Source organism: Poromitra crassiceps (genome assembly GCF_964638095.1).
Source record: "Poromitra crassiceps genome assembly, chromosome: 12".
Classification (NCBI taxonomy): domain Eukaryota; kingdom Metazoa; phylum Chordata; class Actinopteri; order Beryciformes; family Melamphaidae; genus Poromitra; species Poromitra crassiceps.
The window spans coordinates 15,464,615-15,483,175 of NC_139632.1; the positions used below are offsets into that span (position 1 = coordinate 15,464,615).

Sequence of the window (18,561 nt, forward strand, 5' to 3'; positions counted from 1 at the left end):
GCTAAATTCTAACTTTGCTGAATGGATAGAACGGGGTTTTTACCCCACCCTGACCACGCCCCCAGCCAGGCTGAGCCAGCTAAACCAGCGTCTATGACGAGACGTGGCCTCAACCTATACCCTGTCACTTCTCATCACTCTGACTCCTCATGCAAACCCAGAGTAACCCAACCAATCATCACCCCTCATGTCTAAATCCAAACCAATCAGAGGCAGAGTAGGGCAGGCCATGCAATGCTTTGAGGTACTAATATTAAATAGAATGTCTCGTTTGGTGGTTGTGTCAGAGGTGTATTACTTACCCAGTCAGCCCACTGTTTAAAGAGGCACAGTTGATCTAACCTCACGTCACCAGGCTCTCTCTCAGAGAAGGAGCCTGGTGCCCATTAATGGCACTGCATGCAGAGAGCAAGCATAATGAATTCCTTCAAACTTGGAATAAAACAGGACATAAATCAGCCAACCAAACACCGGTTCTTTAGTTCCAACAGCTTTTATTAACTGTAATACATAGAATCAACCATGTAGTAGATGTCTAAATGCACAGCATTAGACTTTATATCTGCAGGAGCATGATATTGCATTATTTCAACCGACCTATACTCAGTGTAGTCTTGCAATGGTACAGTAAACATGCTGCACATACTGCAGAGCCCTCAGTGACTGTATTTAAAGGAGAATTCCGTTATTTTTCAGCCTAAACCCTATTTTCTTAAAGGAGAACTCCACTGAAAAAACAATGCTGATTTATTTTGCACATTATCTCACACATATCCAAAAACTGTAAACAGTTGTGCAGGCATCCATTTAGTTTGACAGTTATTGAAAGTTGAAATGGGTAGGAGCTCTTCATTCGTATACTCTGGCTCAAATATGGGCGACCATCGAATTCAAAGGTGTCATCTATATTTTCAAAATCAGCTAAACACTCAACCATTACTTACAAAATCTTTCAGATAACACTAAGATAAGCTTTCTCCACCAACACAACAAACTCCTCCTGGCTCAACCCGCCAGTGGACTCATTATTTTCTTGTCATACCTCCAGCTCTCATGTTTCCACAGCCTTCTACTTCCTGTAACCACGCAACTCTCGCGAGACCTGAGTGAGATTTGGATGAAGCGGAAGGTAAATATATATCTCTCACATAACAATCTGAGCCAATCAGTGGCAAAAACAACCTCGTTTAGTGGACCTACATTGACGCCTGTATGATTATATTGCAGCCTGTGCAGCTGCCGTCCAGCTGACATGCTCTCGCTCAATACTGGACCTAATTCCAAAATTATTGCTCTGATTAGTCACAAAAAGTTAGGAAAATAGAGTCCAGGTTGAAAAATATTGTAATTCTTCTTCAAGTAAATCATAGCCTTTTCTTTTTTCTTTTTGGTAGAATGAAGTCCATGATAATTGAGCTATAGTTATTCTCTCTCTGTTTTATCATATTACAAATAACTTAGACCTGAGGATAACAAAAACTAAAATGCTCGCTCTGCATTTCAAAATCCACAATAATGAAAATGGTATAACAATATATTTTAAGTAAGGCTTACAGTTTCTTCTTTATAGCGAATACAAAAATAAAAAAAACAAATGGAAATCAACCCACACATACATTTGAAAACAAAATACATTCATAATGAGAGCACACAAGTCAAAAATAATCCCCCAACGTTGTTAGCATGAAGAAGTAAATGTGCTGAGTCGCTATTCTCACTTCCTCTAGGTCTAAAATATCAGGAGAGGTCTTAGATTGTAAGTCTTCAGCACCATGTTGACGACATGGAGCCGTCCAGCCGCTGGGACCAACTCAGTCAATAGTGTCCATCGCTCAATGCGCTAGTCTTAAATTTACTCACAGTTACCTTATCCTGGTAAAGAGATTTAAAACTGATACAGATTCCTGAAACAAAAAAATGTAGAAGTTTGGTTATTTATTTTGCATATATTAAAGGGGTTCGTTGACTACTGTTCCTAAACAAAGAGCGTTCTCACCTTTGTCGACCGTGTTTTACTGAACACGTTCCAGAAGCGCAGGGTCTCGTCTCCAGCCCCTGTGACGATCGCCTCGCCGTCGGGGGACATAGCCTAAAGGAGAACAGAAAAACACATGTGACTTCTGAGGCCTGAAAATTGTTATGGAACATCGAGGCTATACAAATCAAGGGTGACAGGCTTTAGCATTGTGCACCAAAAACTAAATTCTGCACAATTTAGGCAGAATATACTAGCACATGCCCACACCATGTATACTGTAGACATTCCCTTTAAACACAGAGAGAGAGAGAGAGAGACACACACACACACACACACACACACACACACACACACCAACACAACACTATACAACACAACACAAACAACACAACTGACCAGGTAGAGGACTCTGTATGAGTGTCCTGTGAGTTTGGCCACTTGAGTGAGTGCTGGATACTTCCACACCAAGATCTGGTTCTGAGAGTAGCCATGGGTGCTCACCTGGAAAAGGAGACTGTTCTTAGTGTCTTTTGCATAATCAGTATTATACTACAAGGTATACTGGCAGCTCTACTGTCCGCTACATTGCATTTTACAGTGTGCCACCTGCACAAAACTGGAAGAGGGAACTAAAACATTAAGTTTTTCGCAATGGCAGGTGGTCGATTGTGTGAAAGTCAAGTCAAGGGGGGGAAGGTACTCAGACTGAAGAGTCTTTGCAACATGATGTGTTGGGGTTTATGGAAACAGTCTTAATTTTGAGAAACACTAGCACTAACAACACTGGCTACCAATCGGATCGACTACACGATTGCTTCCCTAACTGTGGTCCGCGGACCACCTCCGCCAGAGAGTCCGCCAGAGAATTGCAAAAAAATTAAAAATAAAAATAAAAATACAGACAACAGTTTTTACATAAACACATTAACCGTGAGGAGTAGCCGGATTGAGCCGATTTTCAGAAATATTATATTTCTGAAAATATATTATATTATATATTTGGGAAATATCACAATTTTGAACATTTACTTTCAGAGGCTGCAGCAGGCTCAGTTTTAAAGCCAGAGTGAAGTTTCTGGTATCATATGAAACTAGAAGACCTAAGGCAGGCATGTCCAAAGTCTGGCCCGGGGGCTAATTGCGGCCGGTGGACTGATTTTAAGTGGACCTTAGCTTGTCTCTCAAAATATACTATATGTCGCCCTCCACACAGTATTGGTTAATCAAGCAAGTTCAGTTTGCATTTTTTCCATTCACCTAACGATGGCAGCACCCATATACAATTTGTAGACAAGCACCAAGTAGGAACAGCACAGATATAACTAATGTTATCAGACCGTAAACAAAATCCTTAGAGTACAATTGTACTGTATGTGATTTTTTATAACCCATTATCTAATCTGGCCCCCATTAGAAAAGGAGACCCCTGACCCAAGGAATTGATTTGTACCAAGTAACACCATGTCATGCTGGGGGGGGGGGGGGGGGGGGGTATACGCAGTGGAAGTGGTCCCTGGGAAATGCCTGGACTACACTATAGTGATGTTTATAAACATGAGATATCCCACCTGTAACATGATCATCCTCCCCTCAATGTAAGCGTTATGACAATAACAAACATCACCATTTTTGTAACTCTACTGGCCACAGCCAGCACTCAAGTGCACTGTGTATGTCAAGTCACTTACCAGCTCGTTAGCATGCTTGGACCAGGCCAAGTTGCAGACCTGTGAGCCTGTGTCCATACACTGCAGCGGCTGCGAGGTCAGGGTGTTCCAGAAGCGAATGCAGCGGTCGGCGGTGCCGCCCCCAGAGGCCAGCAGGCCGTGCTGGTGGGGGGACCAGGCGATGGCCTTCACTGCAGCCAGGTGGTCCATGTAGGTTTGCACTGGGCTCAGTGAGGAGTGGTTCCAAACCAGGAGCTGAGATGGCAGATAACACCGGCAGAGAAATGTCAGATCCTAGACAGAGAAGTAGAACAACTAAAAAGCTTTTTGTATTGACCACAATGAATGATATGCCATTGTTCTCCGTGCTAAGGGTACAATAATATATCTCCATGCATGCAAGTTCACGTTTTGACTGAATTGGGAGTTTTGTGACAACTCTGTGCTGCTATCTTCCTCATGGCTGAATAACTAGAGTAAATACTATAAGTGGCACTGGCAGGTTCAACTAAAATAATCAACCTTGTTGTCGTTGCCTCCAGAGGCCAGCAGCTGATGGTCAGTGCTCCACTTCAGGCCGCACACTTCCTGCCTGTGTCCCTGCAGCCGTCTCTCTGACTGGAGAGGAGGCGTCCGCACGTCTCTCTGAAGAATCATACGGTCTCGGCTGCCCGAAGACAGCTGGTCTGCATTCCATGCTAGTGCCCCTGCAGACAGACACACAGTAATGCTGACTGTTTCTCGTCCTCTTCTTTTTCATTGTGTCTTGTCATCTTATTGTGACTTGAACACTCCTTTAAATAAAAGCGCTTTATGATGCATGTATGTCTTAGCACTGCAAACGTTCTCACCGACTCTGGCTGTGTGGCCTTCCAGGGCAAAGAGTTTCTTCCCGGCACCAGCGTCCCAGATCTGCACGTAGCCTTTGTGAGTCCCCACTGCCACCAGGTTACCCTAAAGCCAACCAGAATCCTCTCAAAAAACTGAACCCAAACTCCACCATGGAAGTGTCATGAGGACAGTAACTAAATGGTTGGGAAGTTATCTATGACAAAGAGTCTATACTCACCCTTTCTGACCAGCCAACTGATGTGACCAAGTCTCCCTCCACTGATAAATCACACAGTCTTGTTACCTGGGGAAAAGAAAGGGTTAGCAAGTGATTCCCTGTGGGACAGCAAAGTATTGACCGCCTCCAATAAATATATTATACAATTGAGAATGATGCTCCCTCATTTCATACATATCCATCTGCCTGACCTGTACCTGGCTGGTGCAGGCGCTCCAGAGGTAAACGCACGTGCCCAGGCCGACACTGAGCACGTTGAGGGAGGACCAGTCCACCAAATTGAGGTAAAAGTCATCCTGCAACTCTGGAGCATCCAGGACCTTAAAGGGGATCTTGGAGATCTTACGGGTTGGCTTCCGAGGGGAGCGCAGCAACTTCTGACTGCAACAGGAAAGGTCAGACATGATGAAACCTTGATGCCAAAATGTACAGTTAATCACACAATGTGCTTGTTTAGTGTAAACAACAGTTAGGAGGTTTCTAACAGAATGAAAATGAAAATGTCCTTTTACCTTTTGCTGCCGACAGGTGATAGAGAGTACGGGGAGATGCTGTTGCCATCGTCTGGTGGTGAAGACCTCTTGGCACTGGGAGAGTACTGCAAAGAACACAGGTAGATATCAGCATGCAACAAGCTTCGTTAAAATAAACACAAAACCCACAAAAGAAAAATATATAATTTATCGGGTATAAGGCTAGCCCTATCCACTTTATTCCTAGCTGCCACGATGCCTTACGTGAAATATGGGCGCTTCTTCTGGTGTAATCCTCCCAGCCCCCTCCCCCCGTTACGTTACTGACACGGACACAACATAGCCTGTCTGTAAACGATGTTTCAAAGCTGCAGGCGAAGGGAGCAAATCACGTCAAGCTTGGCCAAACATCTTGCCGATAAATATCCCGACTTGTTCAAAGAGCAACAGGTTTAGCGGATGTGATAGATAACATAATTACATTCCCTTAAATAAGTCGTAAAACGAGTGTTATTTATTATTTTGTGACAAGCAAACTTTTTTCACCGTCGGTGTTTGACGAGGAAAGGCACGTTCTAGACCAGACTTTGTACCCATAATCTTTTTACAGCGGGGGGGCATTCAAAAATAAGGTGGATATAATAGCAACATTCTACTCTGGACTCTGACCATATATCTATGTCTGTTGTTTTGGCAGCTAGAGTACAGTGTATAAGGAGTATGTGATGAAATGTTCCTACAGTGAAGAGACTCCTCTTTTCAGGCGTGGAGGGCTGCAGACGCCTGTCCTCTGTCTGGGGATCCTGGACCGTCTCGATGCCCGCACCCAGCAGCTCATTCTTCAGCAACGCAGAGTAGGCCAGCCCATCCACTAGTACACACACAGGAATAATAATAATATAATATGATTAATAAGACATACACTTAGGAAATTAATATAAATACAATCCCGGGAGGGCAATGTGCATAAGCAAACAATACAACGTCCAAAATAACCGTATGGCCCCATCAAAGCTTGGGGTGGGTATGAACCCTAGGTCCCCCTCTCCCTTCCCTTGGCAAACAGCTATACGTTTATCCGCACACTCCACAAATAGTGATTACAATTTAGCATTATAGTTGGTTGATAGATCTGTAGCAGTTTTCAACCATGGAGTGTGCTTTGATGTTCTCTGCCTATTGAGCTGTATGAACAAGTAACAGAGGAAGAGGCATAATTTCCATTGTTGCATGGTATCCATCATGACCGTCTGGCTGCAAAACTGTTATTCACCTTTGCTATTATCAGAAGAGGCATCCTTTGTTTTTCTATTCTGACTTGGTGACTTCTCATTTTCCTGTTTGGAAATCACAAAGATGTTATTGGTGTTAAAATTGTACACAAACATTTCTCTGATAACATGTTTTCACACAGTAATCAACTTAAACACGCACACACATCGCACCATTTTAAGCTGCAAAACACACATACGGCTTCTCTCTCACACAAGCACAGACTCTCGTCTCAAGTAATTCAACCACAATTTCGGTTCATACATTGATCCTGTGGAAGCTGATATTCCAGTTGGCCCCTGCTCTGCTTGGGATGAATCGGTCTCCATGCTTACTGGGGGAGGACAGCGGGGAACTCGTAGGTGTCAATCCTCGCACAATCTCAGTTTGTTTCTGCACAATCAAAAAGGTGTGCGACATGTTTATCTTGTTTGTGTACATGTATGTGTTTATGCACCAGACACTTTTTAAATCAATATATGATTGGGTTTGATGTACAACATTTTTCTTCTTTAGGATAATATAAGCAGCTAACAATGGAGACAAGGACAAGGACTCACAACAGGACTGGAGTTGTCATTCTGAATGTTGATCTGTCTCAGGAGGCGGTGTTCATACTCTGGATCCATCCTAGGTTGGTATCTTGATACCACAGCCACAGGCTGGGAAGCTAGTCAATAAGAAAATGACAAGGATTTTAAAAAAAATCCACCAGTTTGTTGTTAATGTTTAGCATACCGACATGCATATTTTTGTTATTATTCTGGTTTCTATTTTTGGGTCAACATTGCTAGTTTGGGGTAACTTATGTAACGTTAGTGTCCAGCATTTAGCTCAACGCAGAAAGTGATACTTTAGTTACAAAAACATTGACTGGGAAATGGCATGAAATGTAACTAATGGCTTTCGCCATTCAAGTCAGTCCTGTGACTGATATAGTGTATAGTAACGTTATATTTGACTGATCCTTGCCCTGGTCTGGATGAAAGCTAACGTTAACGTTAGCTATTAATGTAACGAGCTAACTAGGGTTAAGCTAGTAGCTAATCGTCTTTGCTAATGACATCGTACATACCACAAACAAACCCGTCACGGTTTATCGCCTCACAGACACTTTAAAATATCAGCAACAATACCACTTGTCGGAGGTAACGTTATCCTGGGAAACTAGCGATATGTTGAAGTTGTACTTGTTACCCACTCTCTCTAACTCAGGCTACTGGCTAGACAAAAATGACATTGCATTGTGGGATTTTTTTGCAACTCCAATGAGCACCGCCTCTTTTGCAAACACGGAAATGCCACATTTGTTGACAAGGGGAGAGTCTCGCTTGACTCTCCCCTTGACAACAAATGTGGCATTTCCGTGACTTCCAAATGGGAATGTCTCCTTGGCCGACTGGTTAGCGTGTTCGTCCTTGGTGGTATGTTGTGAGCAGCCAAATGAGACCGGTTCGGTTCCCCCTAAACTAGTATAAATATAATTCTCAGTGCGGGATTTCCATTCGTCCTAAGGACTGTCAATCAACTAGCTCTGTTCCGGTAGCAACAAATTCTCAACAATTAGCACTGACTGTTTTTCAGAGTAAAATAACCTTTTTGCACAAGCCTAGAGCACACGGCCATTGGAAAATGATAAATGTGCACAGTAAAACTATAAATTTTATAGTTTTACTGTGCACATTTAAATTAAGCATTTAAGAAGCTATACAATACAAATTATGTTTCTGTATGACAATAACTGTTTCAATAACATTGAGAACGTTCTTCTCAGTATCTAAAGAGATAAATGCTGTTCACTGGACTGGATAGCCTTTACAAATTGGACAGTGGACACCCCCGTGTCCAAAATTTCAGCACAAACCATATATGCACGCGCTCGGGGAGACCTCCTCTGACATCCCACTCTCAGCTAAGGCCAGTAGGAGTAAAAAAAAAATGGCTGCCCGTCAAACGCACCCAAAGGCACTAATGGTGACATTTCTGGACAGCTACTGGACAGTGGACACCCCCGTGTCCAAGATGTCAGCACAAACCATATATGCACGCGCTCGGTAGTCTCTTAAAACAGACTGTCTCATCTACATCCGGCGAATGCAGCTATATACAGTCTGTACGTTACACCCCCAGAACATGCACAAGGAAGTTGGGGAAAAAACCTTCAGACTGGAAGTAAGTTCTACGGAATCCGACCAATCACGACACGCGAATGCGGCATATTGGATTCTGATTGGACTAATGAGCGGAAGACCAGCCTTTCTGCCGGCATATTGGATTCTGATTGGACTAATGAGCGGAAGACCCGCCTTTCTGCTTCCCATTCCGGTTGGTGCATGATTCTCCCCCAGAAGTACAGACGGTATGGCGGAAGCATTTGAAAATTGCGGAAGCCAACTCGTCTGTTCTAAGAGACTACGCGCTCGGGGGAGACCTCCATTATGACATCCCACTCTCAGGCATATATGGGTTGTGCTGACATCTTGGTGTCCAGTGTCGAACGGCTGTCCAGAAATGTCACGACAGTGCGTTTGGGTGGGTTTAACGTGCCGCCATATTTTTCTTACTCCTACTGGCCTTAGCTGAGAGTGGGATGTCATAGAGGAGGTCTCCCCGAGCGCATGGATATATGGTTTGTGCTCACATCTTGGACATAGGGCTGTCCAGTGTCCATTTTGTAAAGGCTATGCAATCCAGTGAAACAGCATTTATCCATTTAGATACTGATAAGAACATTCGCAATGTTATTGAAACAGTTATTGCTATACAGAAACATAATTTGTATTGTATAACTTCGTTTAAATGCGTAGTTTATTGTTTAAATGTGCAAACTTAACACTTTTTCAGTGCATTTTAAAAACATACATTACATTGCTTTTACTTTGAAAGCAAACGGAAGTCATATTGTTGCTAGCTCACTGAACAGGAAGTCTTATTGCTGCTAGCTTAACGGAGCTCAATCAACTAACGTAGTTGGTATGTACCCGCCTACTACGGAGTCTGAAAAGCGAACTTATCAATGAGGAGTGTTGATCCAACAAAAACTGCCAACAATGTATTGTGTAGTCGTGCAGGGACCGGCCGGCTGCAGCAAACAAGACAGGACCTCCAAATGGTGCTCGCAGAGCATTTTGTTTGGCTGGAGCACTTTGTTTAACCCTCAAACAGAGCGTGGCAACGACTGAACTAGCCCCCCCCCCCCCCCCCCCCCCCCCCCCCCCACACACACACACACACACACACACACACACACACACACACACACACAACTCAACAAATGCCCCCCAGTCCCCCCCCCCCCCCCCCCCCACACACACACACACACCAGTAAGACACGAAAAAGAAGCACAAAGAGGTTCATTTAAGGTTAATAAAATAATATATTTCAAATCATAGTCTAAACATTTGCTATAAAAATCTAGTTCAACATATACAGTAAGTGTGGTAAAATTATCAAACACTATAATTAACATTTCTCTTCTAGGTGCTGCTATGCATAGTCCTCTGCAAGTGTGTCAAGATAGTTTGTGTCTGCGTAGAGCAGGAAGCCAGAGAACAGGCTGTCAGCCCAGCCTGGGTCAGCAAATAAACCATTCTGGTCTTTGAAGAAGATCTCCAGCCACATCTCATCCTCAGGGTTCAGGAACATGATGGTGGATCCAGACGCCACGTCGTGGTTCCCTGTGTTGGCATCAAAGGTTTTGACGCGGTACTGGCCGTTCTGCACCAGCCCGATGGCCAGGTGTTTGTTGGCCAGCGTAATGTCATAGGAGAAATAATAGATGCCTGGGTATGCACAGATGAACTTGCCCGTCTGTGGGTTGTAATGTCCACCCTCATTGAATAGGACTTTATTGAACTTGATGGGCATCTTCTCTGTAGGATAGCTGCTGGTGATTCCCACAGAGAAGGCTGATTTAGGCACCAGGCTGCCACATCTGCAGACTCCTGCAGTTCTGGGTGGACCACGCTGGCCCTTGTCCCCTTTCTCTCCATTGCTCCCCAGGGGACCAGGTGGGCCCATGTCTCCACCCTCTCCTGAAGGGCCTCGTTTCCCTCCAGGGCCACGGGCACCTCGCTCTCCTATTTTACCTGTTGGGCCAACCCTCCCCTTTAAGCCTGAAACAGAAACATGATGTTCAAATCAGCAGACATGCTTGATTGGTAGAGATAATTATCTGTTCCTTTGTCAAACATTTGCAGCGTGAGAAGGTTTCTATACTGAACTCAGCTGGTACAGAGCTCCACACCCAAAAACATCATGTATAAGGTCATTTTTGGAGCACAGCCATCTTGACATTTTGGACAGCGACATGTGGGCTGGGATCCTATTCCATCCAAACTATAGCCATTATCAATTGCATCCATTAGGTACCCTGGAGCTAGGAAACAGGGTGAATAATGCATGTTTGTGCAAGCACTGCTTGTGTTAAAGTGTGGGCTATTCTGAGTATGGCATGTTTAGAGAAAGGCATTGTCTGAATGTCTGTTTCCACACATAATGGAAAACACATCTATCGCTGATGGATTTAGGTTCACACACCAGTTGGCATGAATGATATCAGTGAGATGTTTCTGCTGCACAAAAATATTCCAAATATTTCAGCACCTTTTTGGCAACCATGTGAAATATTTACCTTCTGAGGTATCTCAAAGAGGACAAGAACCAGTAGCCTACCAAACCGTGGACAATAGGCTATCTACATAATGTGCTTAATGGGAAGCTTGAGAAAACTGAAAACATACACACATCATATTAATATCCCATTTGATTTGTTGTCCCCTGTATTCAGCTCTGTGTAGTAAGAATAAACATTGGCATTGTTATAGAAAATTATAAACTTATCGACCATTAGGTATCACCACTGATTCAACTCTATTTGGGTGGGGGTGAGAGATGGAAGGCAGTTTCTGTCGGTTTTGATTTAGATTCGTCATTCATATTTGTGCCCCCAGGGAACTCTATTTTACACACGTCTTACATAGGGTGTCTTTAATAAGATGACACTTAATTTAACAAACAATCTATTAATGGTAATGTGTTTCTCTATGCATCTCATTAATCCATCCCCCCTCTCTACTAGCTTCAGCTTATGTCACACAAGGACATTTTTCTTTGCAAGATACAGTATACAGCTATTCTACTGTTCAATGTAGTGGCAGTTGGAGACATAAAAAATTATGTTGAATATATATATTTTTATATTATACCTGTATCCCCCTTTTCTCCTCTTTCACCCTTTCTACCATCTCTGCCATCCGTGACCTAATAAAGGGGAGGTGGTAGGCTACTACTACTACTTCAACCCGGGTTATTATAAGGAGTGCACGCTGGCCCTTGGCCAATGGGATTGTCCTTTAAAAAAGTTTACTTTCAAATGGGTTATAACTTTTCAGGCATTACATTTCCCATTAAGGGTCAGACTTGTAGCACATTTTCTTCTTATTTTCTAAGCACTTCGTAACTTTATTTTGAAAAATGCTCTTTCATTCTGTCATTGCCAAGTGTCAAACACAGATGGCGGAATAGCTCTATTTTCCAGAGCAACAGCAAGGCAGGGCAGAGGTAAATAGGTCCAGCACCTTTTGAACACTACTGACTGTCTTGAAACGGTGGAAACAACGGTACATATTTCTAAATGTAGTAATACCCATTCTTCTTCCATAATACAGTCTGTAGTCTGATACAGTCATGATCATCGTCTTTTCTGTCATGCAGTGTGCTTCAGTATGAACTCAACTTACTGTAGGCTATTGATCAGAGGAAAAACAAAAGAATGAATTTATCAAAACTAAATATTCATGCAGCATGATGACACTTTATTGATGGACAAAGTATCATTATTGAAGGAGAACCATGTCTATGAGAAGTTTTAGGCCTTTTGGAAATTATTTTCTCAAATCAACATTAAAATAGGCCACAGAACGTGCAGATGTGACAAGGACTGTTTGATAATCTAATCTGGTGTGAAGCCAGGGTTGATTCCTGATATTTCACATGTATTTTTTTGAAGTAATGTACTCAGTGAAGGCTTGCCTTTCTCCCTATTCTAGATTGCACTATAACAGGATTACACACGTGTGGCTGTGTGTCTGTATCTGTGGCTGTGTGTGTGTGTGTGTGTGTGTGTGTGCGTGTGCGTGTGCGTGTGCGTGTGCGTGTGCGCGTGCGTGCGTGTGTGTGTGTGTGTGTCTCCACGTCTATAATAAATGTTTATGTGTTTGTGTGCGTTTATGTCTTACATGCTTGTCCAAAAACACTGCTGCAAGCACTTCAGTCGCCACCCTTTATAGTGCAATAACAGACACTTTAAAATGTTTTGCTAATGACCATGTGTAGCAAAAGACTGAGCACTGTGCCATTAATGCTTGTGACAGGAGCATAGCGTAGTGATAATAATCACACACTGAGCGTACAGAGGGCCCCCACCAACTTCACTGTGTGTTTTCTGCTGAATGAACCTATAGAAATTTACAACAGCAGACACACAAGATATTTCTCCACAAGTGTGAAGGAGCAGCTTCTCTCTCTCACACACACACACACACACACACACACACACACACACACACACACACACACACACACACACACACACACACACACACACACACACACACACACACACACACACACACACACACACACACACTCTCTCTCTCTCTCTCTCTCTCCCCTTCTGTCTCTCTCCCCCCCTCTCTCTCTCTCTCCCCTTCTGTCTCCCTCTCTCTCTCCTTATGTCTCTCTCTCACACCCACACAACACTGGCGCCAGCAAGCAAATCCCCCTCTCCCCCCTTCAGTGACCTCCAATTATGTCATGCGAAAAAGCTGTGTCCCATTGAAAAGCTCTCTTAATCAAACCCAATTAATTCCGCTATTTTCCCTTATTATCCCTTTGCAAGGAACGCGTCTTCCCAATAAGACTGTTAACTCCAGCCGCGGCCCCCTCAGATCTGCTGGGGTGCGGGAGCGAAATAATGGCTTGCACAATTAATCAATTAGTCATTAAGGAACTTAATTGTTGTTAATGAAGACAATGACCATGCAGTAGTGGCGAGTTAGGGGTTGTCCTCTGTCCATCAGTTGTCTTTGTATTTGGCAATTCAGACAGTGATGTAATTTCAGTTCACCTCAGTTAGAAAACCTAGTTTGTTTATTTGTTTATTAAAATTATCCCCATTAGCTGATGCCTAGACGACAGCTAGTCTTCCTGGGGTCTAAGACAACAATATACATGTATATGACAGCTTTTTTCATGTAGTTGGAATTTGGTCAGGGTAAAGATATCTGTCCACCACTTGGCCCGTGGAGTGTGTATGAATATTTGAACTATAAATGATGTTGTTGTAAAGAAATGTAGGAGTCTGAGTTTGAATCTATGAAAATATATAAGTAAGCTGATAGTCAGAAGTCAGGAGGAGATGAGTGATTTAGTTCACTGCTCACAAGAAAATATACAATTCTGTATGCTGGCCGGAATTGTTCAACTTATTTGATTGATTTTTCATTGTTATTGTTTGTTCCTACCTGGCTGGTCAATATTGCATCTCAAAAGTCATCTCTTGATTACTGTGTGAGTAGACCGAGTGTTGTTCAGCTGATGTCCAAGTATTCAAGCCTTCTTTTCATTCATTGTTAGACAACAAGCAGCATGTGGACAAGATTGATTTTTCTCTCTCCCTTTTCTCATCAATCCAGATGTCCAAATTAGATTAGGTTATGTTTTGGAAGAGTGCAAGGTTCTGTGACAAAGAAAAGTGTCAATGTGCAGCAACACTGAGCTCAGACAATGTTAACCTCAGATACCAGTACTGATGGACAGTTGATCTAATCACAGTATAGTCAATCTTTACATTTGTACCTGTACATTTCTTACACTAGGCATCTCGCGTGCTACGATTCCTAGGCTCGCCCGCCCTGCAGCTCGACCGCTGTGTGGGCTCACTTGCTCCCTCGCCCGCCCTGCAGCTCGACTGCTGTGCGGGCTCACCTGCTCTCATGACATCACTGATGATGTCACAATGCCTATGACAACATCAGTGATGTCACAATACACATTTGCACAAGTGACATCACTAATGACATCACTTCCAGTTGAGTGACATCACTTCCGGGACAAAAAGCGCAGAGCCCACTTGGTCCCTTTTAGTTATAATAATAATGATGATGATAATGGACCTCACAAAATGTTCAGTATTTCTAGGTAACACTTTCTAGAGAAGTTCAGGCAGTTCAAGACGAGAAAGATCATATATCCCAAATCGTGTTTGGCTTAGATTCAAATACATGGAGGAGATTTTGCATTATGTAGCAGAGCATAACTCCCCACCAACACCCCCCCCCCCCCCGTTGATCTGCAACTCTTTTTCCCATGCTTTTCTTTGTGCCACTCACTCCAGCTCAACGCATGCCTACCCCGGCCCCTGGCTGTGGCTCGAACCCCGTCCCGGGCCTGGATGAGCTGTGCCAAGCTGTCTGTTCAGGCCCGGCCCGGCCCGGCCCGGCCCGGCCCGGTCCAGCCGTTTAATCCCCGGGCTGTCAGAGGACCCCGCTCTGAACTCATCCTGCAACACAGGAAAACGCTCTAATTGGGGGATTTTCTACATCATTAACTCTGATGAGCAGCCATCCCCTCCCTCTGCCCCTCCTCTCTCTCTCTCTCTCCATCCTTCTCTCTCTCTTTCCACTCTTACTCTGTCTGTCTCTCTCCCTCCCACTTTTCTCTTTCTTAATCTCTCTCCAACTCTGTCTTCCACACACACACACACGCACACGCACACACACACACACACACACACACACACACACACACACACACACACACACACACACACACACACACACTCTCTCTCTCTCTCCTTTCATCCTTTCTTACTTTCTTTCACCCTGTCAACATTTTTTGGTTGTACTCCCATAGCTTGTAGCCAGAGAACATGTCCCAAACTTCTCTCTCTCTCTCTCTCTCTCTCTCTCTCTCTCTCTCTCTCTCTCTCTCTCTCTTTCATCCACACAGTGTTGTTTGTTCGGCCCTGGGACAACACTGGCGAGACGGGATCCCCAAAACAAAAACCAACATGAAGGCTATAAGTAGTGAGTGGCTCTTCAAACTTCTACAAAACTCTCCAGTCACACCCGTCAGTCTCCCTTCTGTTGCATTCTACGCATACAGAGTCAAATGTCAATGATCCCCATTTGTGGTTTCCCAGCTTGTTTGTTCTAGTGAGATTTGAGTTCAAATTGTGGTTTTTATTTCATTTTCCTGCATGGATCCAGTTTACATCATTCAAAATGGTGTTGTTCGTAGCTCAGCTTCCGCCACTTGGGGGAAAAGACACAGCGATAGCATTTCCCTGTCCCCCTGCCCATATGGCCCTGGTAGTAGTGCTGCACTGTCCAGGCACTGTCCAGGCCTCCATCTGTCCAGGAAAGTGGTTCACACGCTGAGGAGGCCAGCTAGCGCGGCGGCACCGCACCTTCTGTGAACATGTGCTGCAGCGGGCCGAGCCTGCCTGCCTGCCCGGGGGCAATTAGGGCGCCGGGCCCTTCGGTCTGAGGCCCCCCCCTGGGAGGCCCTGATTGATTGGAGTCTCATCTTCCTAACAGGCTGGCACCCTGCCACCGGCCACGGAGCAGGGGAGAGGAAAGGGAGGGGGGGGAGACAGAAAGAGTGCTTATACCAAGGGCCAGAGAGAGAGAGATGGGGCACTATGCTGGGGAAAAGAAAGGAAAAGGTCTCTGCCCATGTATGTCAGGTGATCATGATTATACTGTAGTAACCCTGGATGACTTTTTGGATTCATGAGGGCACAAATAGAAGGTGTGTGGGTATGAGCGCACAGGCCAACACATCATCAGCGAGGCAGTGAGAAAGAATGTTCTATCAAACTATATTTTGTTTATTTTCAGTAGGTATTCATTTTTTTCCAGAATATGGACATTAATGTTTCAGACAAAATCAAAAGAAAAGAAAACACAACATAAAAAAAAATATTGGACGGGTAACAAACAAAATAGCCACACAGGAAAAAATATCCTGTACATTTTCACATAAAAAAAACTAAAACTCTCATACATCTAGTGCATTTTTGTCCATTATCTAACCTTTGGCTTATTCTTGGTCCAAAATCACATTTATACAATATCCTAAACAAGTTGTTTTTGTGCATGGTAATCCTCCTTCCTTCTAGGGTGCGAGGTCCTGGATTCTAACGGAATATAAACATCACTAACCAACAAAAAACTACGAGGACAGACGATGAGCAGCAGACGCAGAACTGTTTTTTCTCTCTCTCTGAAGGATATAGAACACTGAACCCAAAAAGGACTCAATATTGTTGTTCCACTTATTGCTGTTGTAGCTGTAGTTGTTGTGGACACATGACTAAAAGCTAACTTTCATTCAAGTGAAATTAATATCTATGGACAGTTATGGGGAAAAATGTGTCTCGTTTATAAAAAAAATGAAATAAAAAAAGGATGCTGAAATTGCACTTTTAGATGAAGGATTGTTTCTCCTTCTGGTTTAACTCAAACAGGGTTGCTACTCGATATTCCTTCTGTCTGAACATGGTCAGTTGTGTGAGATGCAGTAGATCCAATTGTCAAAATGTCCATTCTGCTCCTCATATGGAACATGTTGAAGGTTGCGTTAATTACTCACAATCGAGAGGAATGTAATGTCCATTTCTGCTTTTAAGAGAATTATAATTGAGCTCCATAGCAGATGGTAAATGGCTAATATTGTGTCGCTAATGACCTATAGCAGCTACAACCCATGTTTCTCTTCCTTTGACACAGAATGGGGGGGGGCTTCCATGACAAAATGGTTACAACAAGGGCCTATTTAGTGCAGCCTGTGACCGTTTCCCCCCCGTTACATTTCAGACAAAGAGGATGCGCTTGGATCAATTGTGCCGAACAAAGAGGAAACTATGTGGGGTGACACATCACACAGGGCTCTTTCTGTTGCCCTGCACGTACTCACAGCCGCCCAACACCGAGCTGCCAACAGGTCTTCTCCTCCAACAGCCACTCAAGCAAAAAGCAGGTTACTTCACTTTGCCCCTTGCCTCCACTAATGTGTGAGTAAGAGCACATCTCTGCTTGTTCAAGCCTGCTCATTACAAAGAGTGTGCCCTTGTTCAGTACTAGCAACTCATTTGAAAAATGTTGACGTCTGGACTGGTCGCCTTAAAGCATCTTAGCACAAAGATCATCCGTATCAGAAAAGATCTTTGCACATTATTTGTTTTTGGTATATTCAGCCCTGGTCCACTAAGAAGGTGCCATCGTAACTCCAGTTCTCGCTTTCCAAAAAAGCATTTTTACAGCTGGTGCCCTCAAAACTAATTTGGGCTACACACACACACACAGACGCGCGCGCACGCACACACACACACACACACACACACACACACACACACACACACACACACACACACACACACACACACACACACACACACACACACGCACGCCTCTTCTCATGAGCAGTCTTCAGGATTGAGAGCATAACTTCCAGTAGCTTGGCAGTGCTGTCATGCAAGGGAAATCAAACAGCACAAATGTGAGTGTGTGTGTGTGTGTGTGTGTGTGTGTGTGTGTGTATACAAGTGTACTTTTTGTGTTTCTCCAGCCGACAAATTGTGATGTTCACATTGAAATGGTAGAATGACCCTTTAAAGGAACATTTGAGAGCAACCGTAATTATTTTCCAACCCCATAATTAGTTGTATACTCAGTGCTCAATTTCCTGTTCAATTTAAACAGTAACATGTCTGGTCCTCAGCTGTGCTCTTCCTCCAGTCATGCCAGGCTAAGCTATCTAAGCTAAAGGCTCAAGCATCTGAAGAGGGCAGCGAGTGGCTACTTTACTGGAGCATAGGGCACTGTAAGCAGGGCATTAACCGTAAAGCAATTACACAGCTATTATAAACCAATAGATGAGTGAGTCTGTGTTTACAGTCACAGTCAGAGGTATGTCTCTTCATACCTTCAACATTTAACAAGTTGCTTTCACATGAAATTGAGACTGGACGGTCAAATACTTTGAGCTACTGACCAGCTGACCCATGAAAATGAGACAATTGGATTAATTAGTAA

The 18,561-nt window shown here is 43.8% G+C and overlaps 2 protein-coding genes across 2 annotated transcripts; both read right to left on the minus strand.

The window, feature by feature from the left end:
- Positions 1–569: 569 nt before the first annotated feature.
- On the minus strand, positions 570–7,667 carry LOC310785843 (fizzy-related protein homolog). The gene is made up of 14 exons (XM_083647000.1): positions 7,535–7,667; positions 7,020–7,129; positions 6,724–6,852; positions 6,461–6,524; positions 5,928–6,058; positions 5,227–5,312; positions 4,912–5,095; positions 4,715–4,780; positions 4,497–4,599; positions 4,168–4,352; positions 3,667–3,900; positions 2,375–2,479; positions 1,997–2,089; positions 570–1,904 (listed from the first exon to the last, which is right to left on the minus strand). Exons 2-14 carry the CDS (start codon positions 7,086–7,088, stop codon positions 1,863–1,865), a joined length of 1,491 nt encoding a protein of 496 aa, XP_083503126.1. The 5' UTR covers positions 7,089–7,129; positions 7,535–7,667; the 3' UTR covers positions 570–1,862.
- A 2,279-nt stretch (positions 7,668–9,946) lies between these two features.
- LOC310786046 (complement C1q tumor necrosis factor-related protein 7-like) lies at positions 9,947–14,344 on the minus strand (the record flags this gene model as incomplete). Its single annotated transcript, XM_083647230.1, has 3 exons — positions 9,947–10,575; positions 11,668–11,722; positions 14,336–14,344. 3 exons carry the CDS (start codon positions 14,342–14,344, stop codon positions 9,947–9,949), a joined length of 693 nt encoding a protein of 230 aa, XP_083503356.1.
- Positions 14,345–18,561: the final 4,217 nt, after the last annotated feature.

Bases quoted from the DNA above. Each gene is read 5' to 3' on its own strand.
- LOC310785843 (XM_083647000.1), bottom strand. From the start codon at position 7,088: ATGGATCCAGAGTATGAACACCGCCTCCTGAGACAGATCAACATTCAG. The intron at 2,480-3,666 runs GTAAGTGACTTG...CTCCTTTTCCAG, and splicing joins CCAAGCATGCTAACGAGCTG to GTGAGCACCCATGGCTACTC. The intron at 2,090-2,374 runs GTCAGTTGTGTT...GTTCTCCTTTAG, and splicing joins CATACAGAGTCCTCTACCTG to GCTATGTCCCCCGACGGCGA.